General features: G+C 30.0%; 1 protein-coding gene and 1 non-coding gene across 2 annotated transcripts; both read left to right on the forward strand.

Moving 5' to 3' along the window:
- Positions 1–936: 936 nt before the first annotated feature.
- LOC113874013 lies at positions 937–1,043 on the forward strand. Its single transcript, XR_003506075.1, has one exon. It is a non-coding gene; the product is annotated as a small nucleolar RNA R71 (small nucleolar RNA).
- A 10,421-nt stretch (positions 1,044–11,464) lies between these two features.
- Positions 11,465–18,809, forward strand: LOC113872605 (pre-mRNA-processing factor 19-like). Its single transcript, XM_027510293.1, has 15 exons — positions 11,465–11,485; positions 12,901–12,987; positions 14,093–14,240; positions 14,449–14,570; positions 14,893–15,009; positions 15,148–15,243; positions 15,330–15,389; positions 15,620–15,694; positions 16,601–16,726; positions 17,313–17,423; positions 17,499–17,576; positions 17,649–17,745; positions 17,834–17,885; positions 18,444–18,514; positions 18,609–18,809. The coding sequence occupies exons 1-15, from the start codon at positions 11,465–11,467 to the stop codon at positions 18,731–18,733; spliced, it is 1,386 nt and encodes a 461-aa protein (XP_027366094.1). The 3' UTR covers positions 18,734–18,809.
- Positions 18,810–19,447: the final 638 nt, after the last annotated feature.

Raw genomic sequence — 19,447 nt, forward strand, 5'->3', positions numbered from 1 at the left:
TTATGGATTATAACTGAGCACTCTTGGGTGAGCTTCACAGTTTCATGTGCTTTCAGCTTTCTTTTATTGGTCAAAATCTCCTTTAAAAATTTAGCATATTTGGGCATTTTGGAGATAGCATCAATGAAAGGCATATTGATGTGCACTTTGCCCAATAAGTCTAAGAACTTGTGGAACTCTTCATCATAAGGAGGGTGACCTTGCAGCCGCTGTGGGAAAGGTATCTTAGGCTCATAGGGCCTTGATTGAACAACAGGCTCTTCCTTCTTTTCTTTTTCAGACTTCTCGCTTGAAACACGGTCTTGCTCATAGTGATGCACGGTCGTGCTTTTATCACCGTCATGGGCGTGCTTGTATAAGTATGGTCGTGCTTCTATTTTAGCAAGGGCGTGCTCATCAATAAGTACGGGCGTACATGTAAAATCAGCATGGGCCTGCTTCTCAACAAGCATGGGCGTGCATGTGCCTCTGTTTTGCGATTCTTGTAGTTTCTTCCCACTTTTAAGGGTGATGGCATTGCATTACTCCCTTGGATTAGGTTCAGGCTGAGATGACAGTGTTCCCATTACTCTTTGACTTAGAAGGTTCGTAATTTGCTCTAATTGTGCACTCATCTTAGAAGAGTTAGCTTGTATTTCAGATTTAACCTCTGCGAACCTCTTATCAGTTCTCTCAATATATTGGTCCAACTTGGATTCAAGCTCTGTCATCCTCTTATAAGAGTATTTCACATATTGCATCATCTGTTCTTGAAAGTTAGACTGAGATCTAGGAGCTTCTTTGAAAGTTGGACTGATAGATGTCATCTCATCTATCAGCTTATATGCATCATCTGGATCTTTTCTTATGAGGGATCCTCCTGTTGTGGCATCAATTGTAGCCCTAGTAGTGATTGATAGACCACGGTAAAATATTTGTACCTGTCTCCACGTTGGAAAATCATGATGAGGACATCTCCTCAAAAGTTCTCCAAATTGCTCACATGCTTTGAATAAGGATTCTGCTTCATATTGTTGGAAGCAACATATCTCCGTTATAAGCTTAGAGGACCTTGATGGAGGAAAGTACATTCCCAAGAATTGTTAAGTGAGATCCTCCCAAGTTCTGATGGAGTTGGCTGGGAGTGAGGAAAACCATGCATTCACCTTTTCAGATACCGAGAATGGGAAAAGACGGAGTCGAATAGCATCATTGGAGACTTCATTGTATTTTATGGTATCTGTCAATCGAAGGAACTTTGTCAGATGTAAATTGGGGTCTTCATTAGGCATACCTCCAAACTGTATGGAGTTCTGGACCATGGTTATGAGTGTTGGTTTCAATTCAAAATTGTTTGCCTTCATATTAAGGGCTGCGATGCTTCCAGGAGTGCCTCTAGCAGTGAGTGTCATGTAATCTTGAATTGATCTCCTTTCCTCTGTCATTCTTTGCTCTCTCGCTTCTTTTCTTTGTCTACCCGTTGTTCTCTTAATCTCCAGATCAAATAAACAAGTTGTAGAGCACTTAGAACGAGTGAGCATACATTAAAAGAAATTGTGAAATAAAAAAATTAAAATAAAATAAATATGAAAAATATAAAAAAAATTTAACAATAAACAAAACAAAATAAAATAAAACACAAATTGCTTAAATCAATTAAATTTGAGATTTTCTTAATATTGAAAAAGTAATCTCCGGCAACGGTGCCAAAAACTTGTTCGGAGGGCAAGTGTACCCATCGAGAAGTAATAAAGGGTTCTTAAATTAAGTTCCCGAAATATCGTCCCACAAGGATTGATTTCCAATTACTAAGAATTTCCTAATTCAATTGTTTAAGCTTCAAAGATACGAGATTAATTAAAAATAGTAATTTATAAAATCAATTATAAAACTAAGAGTAAGGAATACAATGCACGTCGTAGTTAAACTTATCGGAGAGGAACCTAGGGCATATGGGTTTTCTCATTCAATTCTTTATGTTATTTCTCTATTTAACTCTAAATTTGATTTCCTTATTATTATCAATCATTCATACGAATACTATTAATACCCAATGGTCATGCAATATTAATATTCTTTTCTCTAAATTAAGATTCCCAGTAGTCATGCAAGACATTAATTTAAGAAAGCTTTAGGAGCTTACGAACTTGTTAATTTAATAACGATTAGAAGAGAAAGATTGGTTTGGTCTACTTAATCTTTTGTCTCGTTTTACCCTATAGATCTATTGATTAACCGAGGTACGGTCGCCTGACGATATAATTAATTAAGATTAAGAAAGAAGCGCAATAGGATAAAATCTAATCATAAAGCGGAAATCAAATTTAAATTCAAATATCAAAATTCCATAAATTCATGAACAATAGTTCACATAGCCCTAGCTATGGACTTAGTTACTCATGCTAAAGAAAAGAACTAAAACAATCATAAACAAAGCCATAATCAAAAGAAATAGCAAATTAGGGTGTGAGATGTATTCTCGGTCTTCAAGTACGATCACTTGAAGCTCCAAGTGTCGCCAAGCATGTGCCAAGGATCCCGTGCAAGAGAGACGAGATCAGATCTATTCTAGAGCCAAAGCTAAGATGTCAAAAACGGTCCTCTTTTATGATGTCTGAGATCTCCCTTTTAATAAGGTTTGGAAACCCTAAAGATTCTTCATAATTGGGCTTCGCGCAGATAAGCACAGCCGTGCAAGGCATTGAGCAGGACTGTGCTTGGACTCGAAGCACCCACTTGCTTATTGAATGGGTCTGGGCGTGCTGACTGCTACGAAGCTCTAATCTTTCATCAATTTGGACCTAGAATGCACCCAAAATTCACTTACGGCCTCTTTATACCAAACTACATAATTAATATATAAATTAATGTAAAATCTAAATAAAATAAAGGTCAAATATGAATATATGGACTGTAAAAGAGGTATAATTACAGACTTATCAGTCAGTCAGCCACCGGAGAGAGAAATCGTGTGAGGATCTGAGAGAGAAAATTTGAGAAACAGAACTAGTGTGAGGGGATGAGGCTGCTGCAGAGAGATAGGAGAAAAGGAATTGGCTCTTAGGTTTAGGTTAAGTTATATATAGGGTTATAAAGGTAATTTCATAGTATAAGGTGGGTACAAGTACCCGTGGGTACAGGTAGTGCGAAACCTGCCTTTGCCCCATTCATGGGTTTTAGAAAATTCCGTTTAACACATCCGCAAGTACCCAAATCAAAACCCGAATCTGCCCCGCGACGGGTAATACTCACAGGTATTCACGAATTCAGGTATTTTTGCCATCCCTAATCCCTACCATTTGGATTGAGTTTGATTCTAAAGAAGCTATCTCTCTCATTTTGAATTTACAGCCAGTTTTCCATCCCTTATTTCCCTTAATTTGTAAGATTAAGGATACGTTGAAAGTTGCTAGTTTTGTTTGAGTGTCTCATGTTTGTAGATAGGCTAATGCTTGTGTTAATTTTTTTTTTCAAAGCTTGGTTTAGATCTCCTCTTCTCCTACCTCTAGTTTAGGAATCTCCCCTCATCACTCTTTCCTATTTTAAGCTTGGACTCTTGATAGTTCTATTTTCTTTAGACCTTCTATGTAGGTTGTGTTGTTTGAGTTGTTTGCCCCTCTTGTTAAAAAAAAAAAAAAGTTGTCACTATAATTTTATTATGATAAGAATGCATTAGTCACAAATAATTTGTCATTATTATAAAAATATTAATGATAAATTTTTATTTTTTTAAAATGTTGGTTTAATTAAATTTTTATTCTTTACACTTTAGCATATATTTTCTTTTGATTTTTAATTTAAATTTCTAGTATTTAGTTTTTTGAATTTTTTAAATATTAAATCAAGTCTTGCATACTAAAATTTTATCTAATAATTAATAAAAAAATATAATAAAAATATGTCATTTTATTATTATTTTTTTTCAAATAAGTTCAAAATTTATACAAAATTTTTAAATAAAGAATAAAAAATAAAATTTATAAAATATAATAAAAATCATAATTTTAAGGTGGAGCCGTGGAGGATATAATTTCAACATTTAAAAAAAAACAAGATATAAATAATTAAAACTACTATCACGTGTATTAATTTTTCTCTCAATATCAAATAAGAACTTTACTCACTATTAAAAAGTTAGATCATGTCCAACATAATTTCATTCAACGAACTCATCTTAAATTTCATCAAAATTGATTATTAAGTTGTGTGTGAGAGTATTTATATATTAAATCACATTAAGTTCACTTTTTTTAAATAATCAAGAATTTTTTATATGTAACTCATTTTGTGTACTAATAAAAACTATTTTATTAATAAGAAAGTTTTCAAAACTTATTACATTGATTTATTTCACAGCTAGCACCTTTAATCATTGATGTTTGTACTTTTAGCACAATTAAGCTTTCAAGACATGGTTACATAATATTTTCTAAAAAGAAAATAAGTTTTAATTCATTAATTTTATAAAATTAATTTTTAATTATTATATTATTTTAAATGACTAAACTTTCATTTTAGTTCTTAAGATAGTAAGTATTAAATATTTTAATCTTTAAAATTTTAAAAATATCACAACTTTTGTCTTCATCCATCATTGTAGTCCAAGTCATTTACTATCATTTTAGTTCTTCCACATCACCTTCATTAGATTCAAAGCCTTTTATGAACCTTACTATTTTTCTCTTCTATGACTTTTGAAAGGAGTACACAACATCGAGAAATTGCAGCTTTGGTGTTCCTAGCGACAAAGTGGTGCTCTCTCTTGCGTCGACCTCTAATAACATTTAGATCAAATTAGGAAAGTGTAAAAATGATTGTTGTAGATTCAAGTCTCAATATTATTAATGTTAGTAGAACTAAAATTGTACTCAACAATAAGGTAAGAAATATTCAAATGGTTGAAGCTAAAAACATGGCATGAAGAAGACATAGTTAGAAGTATACACTATCTCTACATGATTAAGACATAAAACGATATCATGGTCAACATTTTGTTATTATTTATTGACGACATCTGAATTTAAGAGCTAAAATAGTCAATGTAAATAGAAGAAACTATCAACACTTACTATCTTAATGACTAAAATAAGAGTTTAATTAACTTTAAACTGTTAATTTTTTATTTTGAAAAATACATGTTATATAATGACATAAAATGAAATAAATGAAGAAATATATTTATAATGTATCAAGTGTCACTTGAACTAAGTAAAAATGTGATTTTTTTATTACAATATTAAATTGAATTTTAACTATATGATTAAAATTTTTAAAAATAATTTATCAATGTTCTTTGACCCTTGCACAGCCATCTAAATTTTTAGGTAATAAGTATATAAAATGAAATTTGTTCGTAATTATATTTATTATTTTTATTTATAATATTTTTATACAATATGATTAATTAATTTAAGACACTAAATAAAACATTTTTGTATGAGATAATTTTGATATATTATTAATATAAAATTTTTATAATATTAATTAATCTTAAATTATTTTAAATAAGTCTTAAAATTAATTATAGTAAAAGATAATAATATTAATTATATGACATTTCATTATTGAATGAATGTGTCCTATTTTTTACACCATCAACATATTTTAATTAATTTTTTTTCCTTATATACGTCTTTAATTCTTATATTTCAAAAGAAACTTTGATTCCTTAAATTTATTTATTTTTGTAATTTTTAAAATTTTGATTTTTTTAGTTTCTAATAATGATGTGACTAATTAAGAATTTATCATGTGTCAATTTTTTTATAGATCTTATCATCATTAAAAATTACAAGTGTTAAATTAAAAAGTAAAAACTAAAATAAAAAATTGTTGCAAAAATATAAAGACACAAAACCCATTTTAGTCAATTGAATTTCTTCTTATATAACTGAAAATATGAAATTTTTTATGATAATCATAATTATTGATACCTTGCTGAATATGCTTTTAATTAAATTTAAACTCAACCACAAATGATAATTTTCATTTTACATAAATTATGTTGTAAAATCTATGTAAAAGTTTCTTTTACAGACCGGTAGAAACCGGGTAAAGAAACCTTTTTCCTACGATTAACGTGTATTTTAGTTTATATATTTTTCTTCTTTCCATATCAGGTTATAGACATTCTTTATTATGAATAATATGCTTAAAAAATTAAATGTAAAATGAAAATTATTAATTATTTGCATGTGCCTAAATATTGCGTAATAAGCGTGTTTGGGATTTCTACCATACTTCACTGGTAAGAATTAAAGATTTAGCCGACTCTGTCATTGAAATGAAGATAACGTCAGTGAAGATTCAATTATATTGTCTTTAGTAAATAGAGGAAACACCAAATTTTGATGATTTGACAAAATAAAAAACACTAAAGAAAAGACAGTTTCCTTAAAATAGAAAAGGAAAAACGAAATATATGCATGTACGATGGATGACTAATGGTCCTCATGTGCATTGTTGAGTTGCAATATAACAAGAAGATATTTTAATTTACATCTTGAGACATATCCATGCATGTTAGCTAAATTAATTTGGTAATTTAGGTACATATTATTTTCTTTGCACATGTTCTGCTCTTTTTCTTTTCTTGCTTACAAGTCAAATACCAACCCACCTAAGGGAAAATAGTCTTAAACCAGAAATGCATGTAAAATATCCTACTTACAATGACATAATGGCAAAAGAAGATCATTATGAATAACAATTAAAACTAATTGGCTCTTGGTTATGAAAGCATACATTTAACATAAATGCATGCAGTGATTTTAAAGTTTTTAACAGGAAAGTATACTTAAACGTCGAGTTTGGTCCATCATTTAAACAAAAATATTAGTAATCTACTTTAGACACTATTTGCTTAAAATTTATTTAAAAAATATATATTTTACGCTATTATTTTTTTTTATAATTTTGATAAAATTTAGCTAATAATTAATAATATATTACAAAGAATGTATTATTAGTATTATTTAAAAAAATAAATTTTTGTTCTTAACGTCCACTCAATTATTAGTTGGAACAATGAATTTTTTTTTTAAATTCCATACTTTATTATAATTGTATATATATTTTATCAAAGTATATGTCATATGTTATATATGATTCATATTTATCTTTTAAAAACTATCTTTAATTAATTTTAGAGTAGTCTAATATCAAATTTTTATGTGACAAGTATCATATATTTTGCTAAAGATATGAAGCATAATATTATATAACTATGTATGTTGGTAGATTTAAATATTATTTTATTGTTCAAACCTCAAATCTTCTCATTCTCTTTCAATCATCATCTTTCTTTGTGATCTTACCTTTTGTAGTTCTATTTTTTCTTTATTAATGTTTCAAAAAGAAGGACATGCTTCATATTAGAAGTTACTTAGTTATCTATCTTAATCATCCTAACTTTTTGACCATAGCTACAGTTACACTCCTTCAAAAATCATATGTAGATTCAAAATAAAGTATGCTAAAAACAAAAAATAATAACTTATTTTTTAAGAAATTTCTCAAAAAATAAACAAAAATATTCAATCATTTCTTTAAAATGAAGCTTTTATAGCTTTAAAGGTGAGGCCTTTAGAAAACCTAAAACAACCATGAAACTCTTCCTGAATTGATTTAGAAAGATAATGTAACTCTTCTTCATCTTTCTCAATTCTCCATCTTTCAATCCATTACCTTCCTCATAAAACCCCTCCAATGCTTCTTGAACTATCTCACTGAAGTTCAGCAAGCAGCAAGAAGCTCTGTTTGAACCTTTATCCTATCCCTAAAATAGTTATTAATGTAATTCCTCAACTCCACATGGGATGATGCTTGCTACTTTTGAGGATTAGGTCAGGAATTGAGTTAGGATTTTGGTTTAGGATTCAAAATGTGATTATTCAAGGAATTAGAGAAGGTTGAAATGATGAGTGAGTGCTTGGTGGAACTAAATGAAGTGAGAGAGAAAGAGAGAAGAGAGAAAAAGGAAGAATGAAATTTGATATGCTTTTTTCATATTCTTTTTTTGTTATGTCTATAAAGTTTAATGTTGTTGAGACAATCTTCAATGTAATTATTGTTAGAGACTAAAATATCTTATCGATAATAATTTTACGGATTAACCTGAAATAAAAATATATACAATAACATATACAATATTATTTTTATTACGTAATCAATCGTATATATTACGTTAATATTCACTTCATGTTGATTGACGGTATCTAAGTTTAAATACTAAAATACTCAACAAATTTAAAAATTAAGAAATAACATGATATTTTAAAAATTTTAAAAAATTAAACTATCTAACACTAACAACTTGTTTGTTCTCTTTTTAAATATAGTTTTCTATTTTTAAAAATAAAAAAGCTTGTTTGTTAATGTAAATTTTAAAAACTATTTTTAAAAACTGAAAAATAAAATTAGGTTTTTTTTTTTCTTAAAACTAATGAAAGATCAAATAAAAACAATTTTAAAAACTAAATTACTGAACAAATTTTACTTTTAATTCTTTTAAAATAGTTTAATAAAATTGTTTTAAAGTTTTAAAATATAATTTTAAAAAACTTAAAATCAAAACTAAATTAAACAAGTCCTAACTATCTTAGAAATCAAAATAAGGGTTAGTCATTTATTAACTAGTTTAATAATTAATTTAATTAAATAATTTTAATATAATAAGCTAATTTATCAACTTTTCACTTCCACTTAGGTTTTGCATTTTTAACTAACTAACTAAATTTATTTAGTACTACGGGTGTATTAAATTCCAGAGCTGCAGAAGAATTGCTTGCATTGGATATTCCCTTCATGCTAGCTAAAGTACCACTCTAGAAATTCGTGCCTTCTTCAATATTCATTTGCTTGGTATTTACTATTTATAGATGGCTTTCAAGTGGCACTTTGGGAGCCAATAGTTAAAGTGATACCATCCTAGACTTACTGCTTTGCTTCCTTTCCTTTTTTTCTAACACTTCCCCTTTATATTATATAAAATAGTATTTATTAAGTTAAGAATTCATATTATTAATTCATAATCATTAGAAAAATGTAAAATTAAACAAAAAAGACAGGATGAATGGGAGTGGATTTGAGACAACTTTGACATGTAATCTGCACTCATTTTCAAAACACTTTGAATCAAATTTTAAAATTTTAAATCCATTAAAACTAACTTCAAATCAGGTCAAATTAGTAGAATAGGACCAGTAATTAATATTTCTCCAAACTCATTAAACCTCCATGATGCAAAATAAGAAGTGCTACTTTTACCGACTTTCGACGATAAAAAATGAAACAGAACAGTTGACAATTAATATTGATTGAGCATAGTAATTTTAAGATAGTCATGCGACCATTTTAAATTTAATTATTATTTTTATTATTCTTAGTTTTACTTTTATTTTCGAAGTTCTTGACCCATATTTTGGTTTAGATTACATGTATATACTTCCCATTCCGAACATATTGCATCTGGAATTGGAGAATCTGAACTCAAAGCCAAAAGTTAGGTTAAAATATTCTCGTACGTTCACCATAAGAAAATTAATTTAAATAAAAAATTTAAAAATATTACATACCAGAATATAATTTTTTTTAAATTATGAAAAATATAAAATTTCAATAAACTAACGATTTTCTTTCAAAATAATTTTAAAATTTTTATATTTTCAAAAAATATATATGAACACGTTTTTTTAAAGATTGTAATTATTGAAGGTTGTAGTTAGTTTTTTTTTAAATTAACTACAGAAATAAAATTAGTTTTTAAAAATCTGACCGAAGGGCAAGAAATTTGTAAATACACGTAATTAAAAAATAAATCAGTATTTACTAAAAAAATATTTAAAAGAATATTCTATACTTCTTCAAATTAACAGTTGCAGTTCTTTTAATATCTTAAAAGAAAAAAAAATGAATATTTTTTTAAATTAAACCACTGATTTCTATTATTTATCAATCTAAATTAATAACAAATTGTTACTCACGTCAGATAAGGCATCAAACTCTCTATATCTTAAATTTTATCAAAGAGCACATGAAACCGTAAATTTTACCAAATACAAATAAGTTAGTAGGCGAAACCGTGAAAGTAACCCTAAACTGTAAACACAAAAAATTGAAAAACAAGTTAGTAGGCGAGAGCGTGAAAGTAAGATACAAAAACTTAGGAAGTGAAAGCGTGAAAGGAAGTTACAAAAACCGAGTCACGTTACCAACGCCAACATTGCTTCATTCATTTCACCAATCATCATTCGTCTCTTCTTCCACTGCCACCATGAACTGCTGCAGTAAGTTATCTCTCTTTCTCGCATTCATTCATTCATTCATTCATTCTCATTTTGTCGTTATAGAATTTGAAATCTCTCTCTCCAACGTTTTCCTGCAGTCTCCGGCGAGTTCCTGGAAGATCCCGTCCTCTCCGTTAAGTCCGGCTTTCTCTTCGAGAAGCGTTTGATTCACAGACACGTTTCCGTACTTCCATCTCTCTCTCTTTCTCCTTTCTATTTTTCCGTTACTTTATTTTGCCATTCTCTGCATTACGAATGAGAATTACTGTTTACAAATTATAGGAAACGGATTTGGATCGGAAGGGACCGTTTCCAATGCATGCGAATTTACGTCACTTTTTGTTCATGTTAATTGCAATGCATATTTCTAACTACGATTTTTGCTGTTGTGTTCTATCGTACGTCATCCATACGACGGTCTTAATTTTCTTTCTTGCTGGTGTTTATGAACTTGTAAATGCATATTATTAATTATCTGACTTGAATATTTTTTGTAAAAATTTGTTAGGAATATGGCAAGTGTCCAGTTACTGGAGTACCACTTACTATGGATGACATTGTACCCATCAAAACTGGCAAGGTATCGTCGTCTCTAGCAATCAGTTTTATCATGTTCTTTGAATTTAGGGTTGAATTTATAAGTAGACTAGACTAAGCCATGCACATTTGCTATGAATATTTAAATAAAAAATTGTTAACTTTAGTTTTAAGAGTTATAGGTTAATTTAGTTTAAGCATTTATATTAACATGGTAAGTTTTTATTTAAAAAATATTTTTAATAAAATTTTATTATGTTTAATCTAAGAATTGAGTTTAATTAAATCTTATTTAATTTATTAGAGTTTTTCCTAGAATATGGAACAAATTTTTAGAATAATCTAAAAAAATATTAAAAATAATCTAAAAAAAACTATTTATATCTAATTATAAGATTGTTTTATAAATTATACTTTTAGAATATTGTAAATTTTATTATATTATATCATTCAAACTATTAATTTTCTGTTTCTTAATTGTCTTATCTAATTTTTTAATTATTATTTTTAACTATTCAAGTAATATATTTTAACGATTTTACTCGTAGTTACGCCAAAAATCATCAGTTACGTAATTACGTTACGGAATGTTAATTCAATCAGGATCGTTTGTCATGCAGATAGTGAAGCCCAGACCTGTGCAGGCAACGAGCCTCCATGGCATGCTTGGAATGATCCAAAATGTATGAATATTCAGCTATATATACCTTGATATAATATTTTTTCCCTGCAATGACAAATGATTTGGTTAAGGCTGTTTACTGCAGGATCTTCTATAGTTTTTTTGGTTTTTTTACATGATTTCATTGTTCATTACGAGGAGACCTAAAACTTTGTTTACCTGTTTGTGTTTTTAGAAGGTCTATGCACTTTGATGTTCACCTTTTTGTTGCTCATTCACAAGTCACACTATGAAGTTATTATTATCTGTTCATTCAATATCTGGTTTAATATTCGTTCTAAAGCTGCATTTCCGCACGCGAAGGAGACATTGAGTATGCCCAGGGGGATTTTCTTCGTTTTTCTCAATACATAATTATGAATTTATGATGAAGGAAATTGACACTGACGGTCGATGGAACTGTTAATAAATAATATCAATATCCTTTCTTGTTTCATAGGCAACTATCAACCATTCTGTGTTATCATCAGGGCTATTCTGGTTAATTTTGATTGGATAGTGTCACGAAGAAAAAAAATTATGCAGTTATATATCATGGATAAGGGAAAGTATTTAGGTGGTGATAGCTGAAACCGTGAAAATATGTTAGTCATTGTCAGGATGGGCCTTTCACGATTGTCAAAGACTGAGTCAGATCTGTAAATAAGTTTAGAGTTTTTTGGATGAAGTGATACAGATGAGTTGGACTAAAATAGTTTTATTTGTTGACCTAATAGGTTGTTTCATAACTTATGCATTTACATGTATACTATTTTATGAACTTTTATGTACAGGATAAGATGGATGATAAATAAATTTGATTTGTGTACATTGTTGTAGAATGAAACTTAAGCATGCATAATTGGGCAAAGAGTTTTCACTTTAACAATAGCATCTTTCCCTCTAAAATCTAGGTAGATGACCAACAGTGGCTATGAAACTTATTACCCACATCGTTATGACTTTTAACTTTGCATTAACAAGAGTCTAATACTTCGACTAAAAAATTCTGCAAAAACATGACTAATATACTCCAAAAGCTACTACTCTACATAACGGGCATATCTGGATTTTGATATTGAACTTCGTTGACAATATTGCATTATTCTGGGCGGGTGTTTCAAATGCATTGTCTTTTACTTTTGATACAGTAAGTTAGTGTATGAATTTTAATGGATTGGATGAAATCAACATCTTCCATATGAACTTTTCTATGTGCTCCCGAATTGGTATTCATTTTCTATCTGTCATTGACCACTTTTTATTATATCAAATCTACTTTTAATTTTTTACCATCTATTTTCATACAGATTTTTCAAATAATTGATTAGGAAAAACCTAAAAACTGGGCACTTTTATCATGTTATTGTCTTTCTATTACAGAAAACTATTATGTAGTCTTCTGCTTATGAGGATTTGGTTTTTCCAAAATTATAGGAATGGGATGCACTAATGCTATCTAATTTTGCTTTGGAGCAACAATTGCACATCGCAAGGCAAGAGCTAAGTCATGCTCTCTATCAGGTAAAACCGGGCCCAAGGTTTATATGATTCAAACGTGATATTTTTTAGGCATCCATTAATTTAATTTTTAAAGTTATTAAAAAATATTTCTTGAAAATTATAAGAAATTGTTTATTTTTATTCTTAAAATTATAAGTACCTACAATTTAGTTTTTTAATTTACGAAAAAAAAAGAGTAAAATTATTAATGTAAGTTGGTTAAGTGTCAACCCGCTCTCTATATGTTTACTCATATTTTGTATCAATTTAAGCTAATTTCATAATTTTATCGAGTTTTATGTCAAACTGTTATAACTATTCATTATTGAGTTTTACGTGCAATTATTATTTTTATAAATTATTTTTTAATTGAGTTCGTGTCAACATAACTAATTTCTGATAATTTTACAGAATAAAAGTTATTTTTCATAATTTTATAAACTAAACAAAACCTTTATCAAATCGTGCAACTTATTACAATTATAAGTTCTCTCTTCTTTATTTTCTATCTCTTTTATGATACACTCAAATATTTTTTCTTAAATTATTCATGAGCATTAATACTAAGAGTTATATTCCTTAACAATTATTTTTGGTATCTATTATTTAATTGATTTCTTATATCAAATTTTAATTTATTGTTATATGCTGATCTCCTGTCATAAAATTTCTTTAGAGGACTTATCATCACAAAAAAAATAATTTCTTTAGAGGATTTATCATAAAAAAAAAAAAATAGTTAGGTTGAAAGGACAACTTCTTAAACTATTTAAAATTTTCATATCCTCTGTATATCGTCTATATCTATCTTGCCTTTGAAAGTTCTCGATTTGTTTTTTAATTTAAAATTTATCTTTTCTAATTTTTTAAATAAGAAATTCATATTTCAAGTAAAAAAAACCAATATTTATGAATAAAAAACTTTTAGCATTTCAAGAATTTTTCTTTGATAACAATCTTAACCATTATAATTTATTTTAATAGTTATAATCTTCTATGTTTTAATATCTCATTTATTCTTCATTAATTCTTATTCAATTTATTTGATCCTTAGTACTATCGTCATTTTCTTATTATATATTTTTGGCTGTCAAATTACTCTAATTTAGTTTAGTTTAATATGTAGTATGACGCTGCATGCCGAGTGATAACAAGACTGAAAAAAGAACGAGATGAAGCTAGATCATTGCTTGCACAAGAAAATAGTAACTTCACCGTTTCTGCCCCCAGTGCAGTAACAGTAAATGCTTCTGTCGCGAGCAATGGGAAAAGAGGTTTTATATGTTTATTCTTTTTTAGTCTAGTCCTTTTTTTGTATCGCTGCCAAAGCTGCTTATCCTATTACTATTAGAAATGAAAAGTGTTTATTGAAAATTTTGATTTTTACACTTTATTATGAATGATTTTTCCTCAGCCGTGATTAGCTCGTGCTTACTGCTTTCAGTTGTTCATTTGAATTCTCTATTTTTTTTGGCATTTTAGCTGCTGAGGATGAGGAACTAGCGCCTCATGGAAAGAAAATACATTCTGGAATAACTTCTGCCGTAATTTCCGAGCTAACTGACTGTGGTAAAGCTCTCCACCAACGGAGGAGAAGGCGGCAGGTATTCTTCGTGATAATGTTGAATAAACAATTGAATACATTGAGCGTTGCAAATGCTTGTAGCCTAGTACATAATTACTGCCTTGTTTTCTTTTTTGTGGTATCAGTTGCTAGAATCTTGTCATATCTAAATCTAATGACGTTTCTTTATTTAACTTCCGTATTTTATGTGTGACCTGTTTCGTGAAATTGTTTTTTTTTTTTTTTACCTTTTTGGAATAATTTAAATATTTTTCTGAAATCTTTGATTTTAAATTTGGGTGTTTGCATGTTTGTGCATTGCCTTCTCTGATTTTTTTTTTCTTGTCTTGTTTTTTTTCAAGATTCCTGACACTTTGGCCCCTGTTGATGCTATAGACGGATATACCCAAATATCTAGTCATCCCATTCACAAAACAAGCAAGCCGGGCATTAAATGTCTTGACGTTCTTTATTCTAAGGTATGATGTTTGATTATAAATTGGATTTTGAAGTACGCCAAAAACTCTCTTTGTTATGCCTTACACCTTTTGATGTGTTCTTTCAACTGGAAAACTAGTGGTTGCTGATCAATAACCATTTCATTTCCTGATTGACAGGACATAATTGCCTCTGGAGGGATTGATACAAATGCTGTTATTTTTGACCGACCATCAGGACAGATATTATCCACACTCAGTGGTCACTCAAAAGAGGTTCGTTTTTTATTTTATTTTTTTCTGATATTCTGGAGTTATCTTTTCTTCAAACTCATTCAGCAAATTAATCATACTTTTGATAGGTTACAAGTGTAAAGTTTGTAGCTCAGGGTGGTTTGTTTTTAACTGGTTCAGCCGATAAGGTAATTTTCTATCCCTTATTCCCTTTCTAATTAATTAGATATTTGGATGATTAGATTTCATTGTATAAAATTATTCATCAGCTTATTAACAGTAAACTATAGGGTTGATTTACGCAACTAAAACGGGTATTTTTTTATTTACATTGGAAATACAAAAGTAAAATAATTTAAAAAAGAAAAAGTTTTCCTTTTGATTGTTGAAAATTAGAGCCCTAAGAGCTGTGCTGCAGACAGTTCGTTTGTGGCAAGCGTCGGATGAAGGTACCTATAACTGCAGGGACATCTTGAGGGATCATACAGCTGAGGTAAACAAATATCATGTCTCACTAAATCACTGTCTGTATTAGGATATTAGGATATTTTCCTCCTTTTTTATGTGCTTATTAAGGAGTTTAAAGGTTAACTAACCTTTGGTGTCAAGAAAGGGATGAGGGCATGGTGTTACTCGCACATTCTTACATTAACTTCACCTCATAATAAAAGCTAATTGATTGGCATAATTTAATATTTAATGTTTTTTCCCGTTTAGACTTGTACTGTTCCTGTATTCTTACAATTATAATGAAGTGATATTAAAATTTACTTGTGACTGATACTCTGCTCCTTCCTGTGTGATAATGATTTTAATGAATTTGCATGGCATGCAGAATTTACTAGTGGGTGATGCTCTGCTCCTTGCTGTGTGAGAATAGTCTTTAGAGTATTTGCATTGCATGTTGAATTCAAGAGAAAGGATTGGACATGTTTTTTATGAGATAAAATAATTTTGTCATGTTTGACAGTATGACTGGATAGTGATTTTTGTAGGAACATTATCAAAGAAAAGAAACTAAGAGTCTAAGACAGCAGAACATTGCTTTCTATTATTAATGAAATATTGCTTCACAGCAGAACATTCTGCTGGTTGTATAAAGGATGATTTGCTCTTTATGGGGTGTCTTACTGGTGCATTGTTCTTTTCAGTTGAGTACCCTCGCATAAAATCTTTGTTTCTTTGGTTCGTTATATAGTATATATAAGTAATTATGAAAATAGTGTTGAGCAATATACTTCCAACCCATGACGCAGGATGTTTTAAATTTGTAACCTCTCTGCTAAATGCTTTTTACAATTGTTGTTTTAAGGTCTTCAGGGCTTCTCTCAGTTATAAGTCTTTATATTTCCCTCCACTCTCTGAGATTCAAGAATGATTTGTCTTTTCAATTTTTCAGGTGCAAGCCATCACTGTCCATGCTACCAATGATTACTTTGTAACTGCTTCGCTTGACAGCACTTGGTGCTTTTATGAACTTTCTTCTGGAACATGTCTAACTCGGTATGTATGTGTTGTTTTCGATGTTTGTGCACAGGCACTAAAGTAGAAAGACATATCATAAACATGAACCCTTTTTAGGGGAGCATTTTTCTTTTGGTTTGTTGGCGTCAATCCAAGGGATATATTTAAGTAAAAAAATATTATTAGAAATATAAAAAATCAAAGACTTTGTATTTTTTTATGCAATAAATACTTTTTTTTGGGTGAAAAACTTTTCACTTTTGTATGATTGACATCAATCTTAAGGGCTAATGTCTCCAACAGAGGCTAAAGCCCCAGTCATTTCCTAATAAGGCCGCGTCTCCACGATTTCCTTGTGCTAAAACTTCCTGGGTTGGGATACTTGAATATTACCTTCTCCTTTTCCATGACTGAATCCTGCATCCAGGAGCACTCACGGAGGTCATATTCCTGATATTCATTGACTTCGTACCTCTCTTTTCTCTCCCTTCTTTTGGCTTTCGCTCCTCCTGCGGAAGTCATCAAACAACAAGAGGATAGCCGGGAGGAAGGCCTTCTCCAAGTCTGAAAAAAATCCAAAAACAAGTCCCCAAACTTCATTCATCAGCAAGAAAGAAATAGATCGTTTGACTTTATATGTAACATAGAATTCAGGTTCTTGTGGAGGCTATACATCTGCAGCTTTTCATCCCGATGGTCTCCTTCTTGGAACTGGCAGCTCAGATGGTATTGTTAAGATCTGGGATGTAACAAGTCAGGTCCGTAATTTTGTTATTCTTTATTTATATATGGATCTTCATCTTCACTGTTGTTCTGGGTTGACCTGGTTGCAGTCAAGTATTGCTATGTTTGAAGATCATGTAGGGCCAGTGACCGCCATATCCTTTTCTGAGAATGGCTACGTCCTTGCGGTATGTCAATTAACGTTGAAAGTAAAAGTAGGATGGTTGTTTATACCGTATTCTCATGCCTAGATTTGACAGACGACAACTCAAGATGGTGTAAAGCTTTGGGATCTACGTAAAGGGAAGAACTTCGGCAATTTTGCTCCATATGACTCAGAAACACTAACAAACTCAGGTATTCATTTTCTCACCCTGTTGATCTTGTATACAGGGAAATAAATTACTCTCATTTCTAAAGGTTGTCATTTAACTGTATCTTGCAGTGGAGTTCGACCATAGTGGATCTTACCTTGCAACTGCAGGCTCTGATTTAAGGTGAGCGAGCGTTGACTTGTTGAAGATTTTCAAGAATGTGGTAACTAAAGTATCGTCTTATGCAGTAAAAAATTAAAAAATATAAGCAGTCAGATCAACATCTGATGTTATGAAGGAATCAAGGAATTCACCAACTTTTCTTGCATTTTGTGTAGCGTGTGCACTAAACAAGTCAAAGGTTTGGTCTGGTGGAGGCAAGAATAAAGATTAAATAATCTTATTTAAATCACATTAAGAAGATATTAGTAAGCATTAAAATGTTCGTGTAAGGTAATATGAAAGCATCTAGGAGGAACGCATTGCTCTCAGACAGGATTTTTTTTATGTCCAGACACTCGTACATACAAATATGTACTTGAAAACTGCTATTTCTAGTTAAATTGGGCATTTATGCTTTGTCAGTTTTCTTTACCTTTCAAAACATGTTTGTCAGAATCTATACCAGTGTCCTTTGTACAAATCTTATGCCAATATATAAACTAAACCTTGTGTCTTCAATTTGTCATCCACATTCATTTTCTTCCGAGACTGATTTGCAGTACCTGGAAATTTTTGCAGGATTTACCGAGCTACAAATGTGAAATCTGAATGGAATTGTATCAAAACTTTTCCTGATTTATCTGGAACAGGTTCCATCTTTTCCTTTTTCTCTTTTCTGTTGCTTCGGGCTTTCTTTCATGTTAGTTACTAAGAGGCTACTTGTATTTTACTTCCTCTTACCAGGGAAAGTCAACTGTGTTAAATTTGGTCCAGATGCAAAATACATTGCAGTGGGATCAATGGACCGGAATCTTCGAATATTTGGCCCACCAAATGAAGGTGGACCAGTGAATCACGAGGTGCCTTGAAGTGGAAAAGGAGTCCCAATCGCTGCATGCTACTTGGGGTTTGTCTATGTATAATTCATGGATTGGAAATGTGACTGAAAGTTGTGGTTTTTTTTATCGTTCACAAACCTTAGTAGAGTTGTGTACCTGCGGGGTAGCAACTGTCATTCCACTTTCAGGATTTCTACAGCTTTACTATGTGCTGCCCTTGTCTGCAAATCTCAAAAGGACTGGAAAGAATTTGCCTTGTCACCAAATCCTAAAGATTATATAGAACATCGGAATCATTATTATCAGTACATAATTTTTTAATTTCATATTAATGAGGTAACTTGATTGTCGTTTTCCTTGCATCAATTTAGACGATTGTTTATTATGATTGTTATTTGTGACCATATACTTGTCAACCTAAAAAGAAAGTTTTATCGTAATGGTAGTAATGAATGTTGAGGTTTAAAAAAACACCAATAGAAAAACTGAAACTAACAAAAGTAATACTAAGGTGTAAAATAATAATATTAGTATATAAGAAAGTATTAGAGTAACATTTATAACAAAAAAAATGACTGAAAAATATCTAAAGTAATTAGTCATATATATAAAAAAGACTTTTGGAAGCGCTAATAGAGTAAACTGCTAACTCTTAGTCCGGTAAAAAAAAAAATTTAGAAACTCCAAAGAATTTAGAAGTTATTAAAAAAAACTTTTTGATTAATCAAATTTTTAAAATTTTAA

The sequence above is a fragment of the Abrus precatorius genome, unplaced genomic scaffold, assembly GCF_003935025.1.
Source record: "Abrus precatorius isolate BTA unplaced genomic scaffold, Abrus_2018 Scaffold7, whole genome shotgun sequence".
In the NCBI taxonomy this organism is placed as follows: Eukaryota; Viridiplantae; Streptophyta; class Magnoliopsida; order Fabales; family Fabaceae; genus Abrus; species Abrus precatorius.